The sequence below is a fragment of the Osmerus mordax genome, chromosome 21 (genome assembly GCF_038355195.1).
Source record: "Osmerus mordax isolate fOsmMor3 chromosome 21, fOsmMor3.pri, whole genome shotgun sequence".
In the NCBI taxonomy this organism is placed as follows: Eukaryota; Metazoa; Chordata; class Actinopteri; order Osmeriformes; family Osmeridae; genus Osmerus; species Osmerus mordax.
In genome coordinates, this window is record NC_090070.1 from 9,044,386 (window position 1) to 9,051,893 (window position 7,508).

At 44.2% G+C, this 7,508-nt stretch overlaps 1 protein-coding gene and 1 non-coding gene across 2 annotated transcripts; both read left to right on the forward strand.

Moving 5' to 3' along the window:
- The first annotated feature begins 266 nt into the window (after window positions 1–266).
- On the forward strand, window positions 267–339 carry trnar-ccg (transfer RNA arginine (anticodon CCG)). Its single transcript has one exon. It is a non-coding gene; the product is annotated as a tRNA-Arg (tRNA).
- Window positions 340–1,095: 756 nt separating this feature from the next.
- Window positions 1,096–5,159, forward strand: LOC136965448 (UPF0450 protein C17orf58 homolog). Its single transcript, XM_067259605.1, has 5 exons — window positions 1,096–1,173; window positions 1,707–2,327; window positions 2,755–2,841; window positions 2,970–3,161; window positions 3,373–5,159. Exons 1-5 carry the CDS (start codon window positions 1,104–1,106, stop codon window positions 3,558–3,560), a joined length of 1,158 nt encoding a protein of 385 aa, XP_067115706.1. The 5' UTR covers window positions 1,096–1,103; the 3' UTR covers window positions 3,561–5,159.
- The last annotated feature ends 2,349 nt before the right edge of the window (window positions 5,160–7,508 follow it).

The following is a 7,508-nucleotide window of genomic DNA, read 5'->3' on the forward strand; positions in this document are numbered from 1 at the left end:
GGCGCTACTTCATTGGCCTTTATTTGAAAAAAGACCCCCAACATGCAGCAGTTGCCAGTAGCAACGCCTACTGTTATCGCGAGATTATTCTCTACATCCCATTATGTTTAAGTGAATAATAGATATAGAATATTTCCATTTGTTTATTGACATTGTAAAAATGAAACAGACAACATATACAAAATACACTACAACACTATTGATATGAATTTAATTCTTCCCCTTAACAGTTTATTAACTAAATATACGCACTTCGACAACGTGATGACCCAGTGGCCTAATGGATAAGGCATCAGCCTCCGGAGCTGGGGATTGTGGGTTCGAGTCCCATCTGGGTCGTATTTAGTTTCCGTTTTATCCAGAGGTCATTTCGGTCATTATCAAAAAGAAATTAAATCATTCGGATCCAGTCTGAATCAAGGATGCTCGCTCGTAACTGTGAAACTGACTGATAATGTTACAAAAATCGTCGCAATAAACTATAAATAGAACGTAATCGTCGTCTGCGTTGTACGTTATTTTATACACTAAAGGGAAACGCCTTTACAGCACTCCATTGACAATAGGTAGGATTTTTGAAGCTGATAGTAAAAGGTTATCTTACTCCTGCAGTAGTTATTTCACAAGTCCCCCAGCAGGGGGCAGTCATTTAGCACTTTTGAGTGTGGGGTAGAAGTTACAAGCAGAATAAGGTTGCATTTTTGCATTATTCATAAATATTTTTTATTATCACCCCTTTTGATGGACCATCAGAATATTTTTGCACGAGATGTCGAATGATAATATCCAAGTGTGCCTGATCATCTTGATTCCCTAGATTTATCTGGACCTAACCTAAATAATCGGAGAATAAACTCATATGATAGTCATATGAAATAATCGCAATTATAATTTAGCTTGCCTACATTAGAAAAACAAACATAATCGGAGACGGATGCAGAGCGCCTCTTTGGTATTCATGAATGAAGATTCTCTGATGTCACCGTGTTTACCTCTGGGTCAGGATGACACGCCTTCCTTCCCCGGACAGTGGCCCATATAAGAGTCCAAGGAATTCCGACATCAAGCAGACTTCAAACCTTGTCCCAACGGAACGTCTCAAGATGACAGGGATTATAGTGCTGCTGTTACTTGCCTTTTCTTTCTCTGAAGCGGAGGAGAATGTTGTAAATGGTGAGTATCACACTTCTCTTTTGCTTTTCACCTTTTAACAGTTTGATAAAAAAAAATGCTTCCTGTTAGGTTCTCAGTATTATATGACCGTATCAGTTGCGTAGAGATCCGTAGAAGGTTGGCAAAACACTTCAAAACTCCTGACATTGTCTGTTACGAAACCAAAACGTTATTAACATTAAAAGTGTACATGATCCGAAATACCAAGTAGGCTACAATAAATGATTGTTGGATAATTTGCAATCTGTAAATAGTGTAGGGCAATTCCATCTCTGAAACTTCACTTGAAAGTTTATATCTATTTGAGATATACACTTTACCACTTCCTCTTGTTTCCATAATTCATGAAGTTACTTTGTGACTTTGCATATGTATTGTTGAAAAACACGATAAATGTAATATATTATACACAAACAAAAAAAACGATTGAGTGTACTGAAGAGGACAGTGGATAAGACCAAGCAGCACAATAGCATGTTTCAGCTGAGTGTAACAGGGTTGTAACATGGCCTGTCCCAGCATGTCTCACCCAGAGCTCTTCTCCCTGACAGAGAAGGGCCAGGACACCTTGGTGGACACAGCCCAGAACCAGAGCAGGCTGGGGGGCAAAGAGCCCACCCTGCCCATCAACGAACTCCTGGAGAAGAGCAGCAGGGCTGGGGACCCCAAATACGCCCTCCACCCCTTACCTCCGGGAGTCTGGCCCAAGCACACCGACCTGGTTCCCATCCCTCGCCCCGGGCCCCACAACAAGAGCAAGAAGGGCCCCAAGAGTGACCGCCTGACCGAGCACAACAGTGAGAAAGTGCGCAGCGAGATGGGGCTGCTTCCCAAGACCACTCTGACCACCGGCACGACCGACCGCGTTCAGAGGATCAACGCGGACCCTAGTTCTAACAACCCGCCTCCGCAAAGTGACCCTGAAAGCCACCCCAACTCCAGACCCCGGGGTCAACCTCAAGCCCACCCGTACCCGGCCCCTGCCCCGCGCAGGGACCCCCCAAACAGGAAGCTGGACCCTGAAGAGAACCGCCCAGGGAAGTCCAGTATCTATCAATCAGGAGTCGGCGCCAACAGGAACGCCAGCCGTCCGTCCATACTCTTCAATCGCCATTCCTCCAGTCTTCTCCATCAATTTGACATCTTAAAACGAGGTAAGGATAATCTACGACCGACTACCGCATCTTACCAAGTAAATGGGGGATGTCGCAGCAGTTAAACGCTTCAGAGATATGCGGTAGTTAACCTAATGACCTCTCTAGCCACAAATTGCAGCTTTTCACCCCCAAAATTCAGATTGTGAATGATGGCCTGTGTGGGAAGGTCTTGCCGAGGAAGAGGACACGATGAAAAATGCCAAATATGCCGAAGTGAGATCAGTTACTGTGATAGTCATTAAGGGTCTCTCTGTGTGGGGTTTTCCCCACCCTGAGGAATTTGCTGCCTTTGGTTTTTTCTAATGACAACCATGGCCTTCCCAGTGACACTGGAATGGGCCGGCCCGACTCCCCACAGGCACGGCGGGTATCTCCCGTCGCTCTTCTCATCCCCTTTCTCACCGCCCCTTCTTCTGCCCTCCAGAGTCCGACTACACACACGACGCCGTCTGCATGAGCGAGTGCCGAAAGGAGAAGGAGGAGAGAGACTACTACTGCTTCAGTGAATTTGGTAAGTGTGTGCGTGTGTGCGCGCAGGTAATATCTGTTTTTCGACCTTCATAAAAAAAACACAACTTAGAAACACAGGATATGACTTTTGTTTCGTTCTCCCCCCCCCCTCCTCCTCCTTCGCCACAGCCATCAACGGGATCGTCCACGACATCGACGTGGTGCGTAAAGGGATCCGGATGATCACTCTGATGGTGAGCAGCGACGGCTTCTACAGGATGAGTCGTCTCTACGTGACCCCCGACAGCTTCTTCTTCAAGGTGCGCCTCCTGGTGCTGGACACCTACAAGTGCAGCAAGCCCTGCCCCGACCTCAAACTGGGTGAGCGCCGATCCGAGCCCGCCAATCGTATTCATCATCCACCTTTAGGGACGAGCTGTTGTAACTTCTCGATAATGACTTGCTCCATAGGTGGCAGAACGTATGTTCCATTTAAAAAAGAACTACTCTAAACAGCGACCACTTTTTTTTCTTCTTCAGAGGATGTTTTTTTAAAATTATATTAACTTTCTTTCCTCCTGTTATTCCTTAGGGAGCAGATATATTTTAATGGGGCAGATCTACCACCGGAGACGCCACCTCCCTAACGACCTTCTGGCCCTGCTGGGGGGTAAACTGAAGCCTGGTGATGGGCTTCTGCGAAGCAACAACTACGTCAAGAGGTTCAACAAGAGGAGACACCAGAAAGCCTTGGAGGCCACACGCTCCAGGTGTAGGTGAAGCAGACACAGACTATGGCCCCCTGCTGCAGGGGAGGAGACATTGCAGTCGCTGACGTGAAAGCATTATTTTAACCAACCCTACAGTATGAGAGGAAAAAGCGGTCGTTTTGGATGAGGAGGGAAACGATTTTTTCGGCGTGGACTGGACCTTGATTTGTTTGTTTGTCTTATAATCTAGGTTGAGGGGGTTCCATTTTTACTTGTTTGTACAGTTATCTTAGTGTTTCTGGGGCTCGTTCTCTTTGACAGAGGGCTGAAGGTCTCCGATGTTCTGAACACACTGATAGATTATTGATCTTTTTCATCAACCCCACCGATTGTTACTAAATATGACAGACATGATAGCACTTACTTTACGGCACCTAAAATGGGCATTTTCATGGGCGTTCTGCTCATGTCTGGTACATGAATCAGCATGACCTGACCTCAGTGGTTTGTTAATTCAGGTCTATTTTAGTGTTAGTGTCTCCTCTAAAAGAACACACTCTCACAGGCCTGTTTGGGTTGTACTAGCGGCCAGTGGAATAGTGTTGTAAGTGTGTGAAAACCAGCCCATATGTGCCTTGAGTGACATAGAGGCTGTTGGTTCCAATCTTTCTTAGTCAGTCTCGCATACACAAACACACACACACACACACTTGCACAAGGCTCACCTAACCATTCAAATTCACTTGGTCCTGACTGGAAGGATAACTGCCAGAAAAGCAGAGTGGAATATTGGTTATTCCTTCTGTAGAACCTAATAGTGTGGTTGGGGAATGTCTGAGACTGTATTCATTATATCACTGTCATTAACATGCGCTCACTATTTATGCCTGTAAAAGGTGCTTCATCTTCATACAATGTTTGTTTTTTTATACAAATGTATCATTTATTTGTCATTTAAATACAGGAAATGCACTACTATTGTTTAAGGGAAGGGAAAAGTGGAAGAAACATCCCAGTGGAGGAGAAGAAGAAAGGCAAACAGAGTAGTTAGATATTCTAACTTAGAATTGCCAACTTTCGCTCGTCAAGAGAGAGAGAGCAAGGCTTGTTTTCCAACTTTAATTATGTGTGTGTGATGAAATATCTGCCTAGTGCCTACAGAGAACGGCTCTTCAAAAGCGAGCGGGTGGTATTAGAACCGGGCTGGTTTGGTAGGGAGCGAGCCATAAATCTAATCGCGTGAAATCTGATCCTCTGCGCACCTGGACGCAAAAACCTCGGAAAAGGGCAGAGGGGCTCCCGCTCTTTGGAGGGAAAGCCACCTCTGGTTCTTGTTTGCTCACACACACACACACACACACACACACACACACACACACACACACACACGTGTGTGCATGTACACTCCTCCGGGAGGGCCAAAGCCCAAAGGAGGCATTTAAGAGTGACGAAGGAAAGGAGGGAGGGAAAGAGAGAAGGTGGTGGGAAGGTGAATGACACATTAATGGGGTTATGTAAATGAGTAGTGCAAGCAAAAGAGGGAGAGAGAAAGTGGATGGGTGGATAAGGAGGACTTTAAGGGCGGACCCTTGTCATAACATCTATGAGACCGCCTTCTAAAAGGAGAAAGATTTGCACTGCTTGCTCAAATCTGGTTCTATGCTACATCAATGACCTAATAAAAATGCTAATGTTTTGTACTCAATGGTTGTTAAGAGTCGTTTGTAGGGCTATTCAAGTCCTGTCAAAGCAGGGTTCAATAAAAGTCATACAGACATTATGTCAAGTTCAGCCTTTTACAGGCGTCTGCAATCAATGTCAGCGATAGAACGAGCACTCATTCTGCTCAATAACGCCGGGGGTCTTAATAGCACGGGCTCCGTCTGGACTCGCGGAAAACGAGTCCGTCCCGTTCCCATGGCTGGTAAGTTGTGACTATCTGGGATCGGAGCTGGAGGGAACAGATGCCGGCGGGCAGGAAACAGAAGCTGGCTGCTCTCATCTGAGCTCCCTTCGCTGCGGGAGGACATTCCTCACGGGGGAGAGAGAGGGATAAAGATGGGGGAGGGGGGTGGAAACAACTTGTCCGAGTTCCTTCCTGTGTGACAAGAGTTCCAGCCCCCCAAGCCATAGAAATAAGGAGGGGGGGGAGAGAGAGAGAGGGGAAGGAGATACAGAGATAGAGGGGAGAGGGATTGGGATCAGTGTGGGACTTGTGGTCGGCTGTGGTACGTTTGGTGTCCAAGCAAGCTGCTGGTTTCATTTAGGGGTTGAAGGGAAAAGGGAGGAGGGGGCGTTAGGTATTGTGGGGATGGTCACTGATAAAGGAGGGTTTATTGTTTATGTCATACACTCTTCATTTGGATACAATATGGGTCTTCTGCTGTGTGTGTCTTCTGATGGGAGTCAGGTGGCTGAGCGGTTAGGGAAGCGGGCTAGTAATTTGAAGGTTGCCAGTTCGATTCTCCAGCTGTGCCAAATGACGTTGTGTCCTTGGGCAAGGCACTTCACCCTACTTTCCTCGGGGAGAATGTCCCTGTACTTAATGTAAGTCGCTCTGGATAAGAGCGTCTGCTAAATGACTAAATGTAAATGTGTGTGTTAGGCTCCAGTCTGTGTGACAGGTTACAACTGAAATTTGAGGGGTTAATATTCTCAAGTAAGCATCCCCACCATCTGGAGTCAATTATTGTCATTTGATGTATACAAAATAGTATGTCATCATTGTAGCTGAATAAATGTTTAATCATTTATTAAAGAGATGATAGTCAGATATCTTGATTGAATAAGGCGTGTAGCAAACAACAAATTAACTACAGCCGTAAAGTAGTCTTTACTTGCTGGTCATAACATATATATATATAAACTTCTGATTTAGAAGAAAAAAACAAAACAAAGACAATGGCACTTTGGACAATCGATGTCAAAAACATTACTTTATTATCTAGGATGAAATGTCCTATCAAGTACAAAAAAGGATCTCTTAAGAGTTGCCACAATCTGTTAAAAACATAGATAGTATTTTTCCCCAGTTATAGTTCCTCAAACATTACTAAAAAAATGTAAGGTTTCATCGATATGAATAAATAATACAGATAATGTGATGAAAATTAGGAGGTGTGTCAGACTGGTTGGATTCATTTGAAGAAAGAAAAAAATATCTTCATAAGAGTCAGCAATCCCCTGCCCTGTTTAAAATCAATATGCACACAATATGCAGCACTTTCGATATAAAGGGCAAATTTCACCTAAATGTAAAGTTCACTTCGATAAAAGATAAGAGATCAGTTAAGAGAACGTACAGGTAGACTTAGTTGCTGGTTAAAATGGTGAAAAATGTAACTTCTAATGCTCTACAAATCTCTATTTTTTTCATATATCAACAGCCATAATATACAATATGGAATACAGATAGTGAATGACACACACTGTTCCTTCAAACACAATAAGGGATGTCTCAAACAGGTATCTGTTACCTTATCTCCCAACATAGTCCACCCAAAGAAACTAAGGATTTCTAGACTTTTATTCCCTCTTTATCTGTCTTGAAGACATAAGTACCGGCGATACGTCAATAATTGTTTTCGTTTTTTATCCCACCCTCCAAACAGTAATGCTTTAATTATCACAGATTAGAAAAATGTTCCAAATATGATAAAAATGTCCTTATAAAATCTTCATACAAACCCCCAATGGTATAAAGATTCCCCCCGTTCGAGATTTACTGACATATTTACTACCATAGACCACAACATACTTTACTCAGAACAGTTCAAAACAGTAATTACCGATTAATTGACATCATGCATTTGAGAGTGGAGGGGGTGGAGCATGAAAGAGATAAGGGACAGTCGACCTGTTCGACCAATCACAAGGCGACAAGGGGGAAGGGGTGTGTCTAAGGTGTGAAGGGGTCGGTACACTTAGGTTAAAAAGGCCCTTTACAGTCCTCACCATCCAGGTCCATCCTGAAGAAAGAAAATTATCTTGGTTCCATCAGATGAACATCCAAATCTAA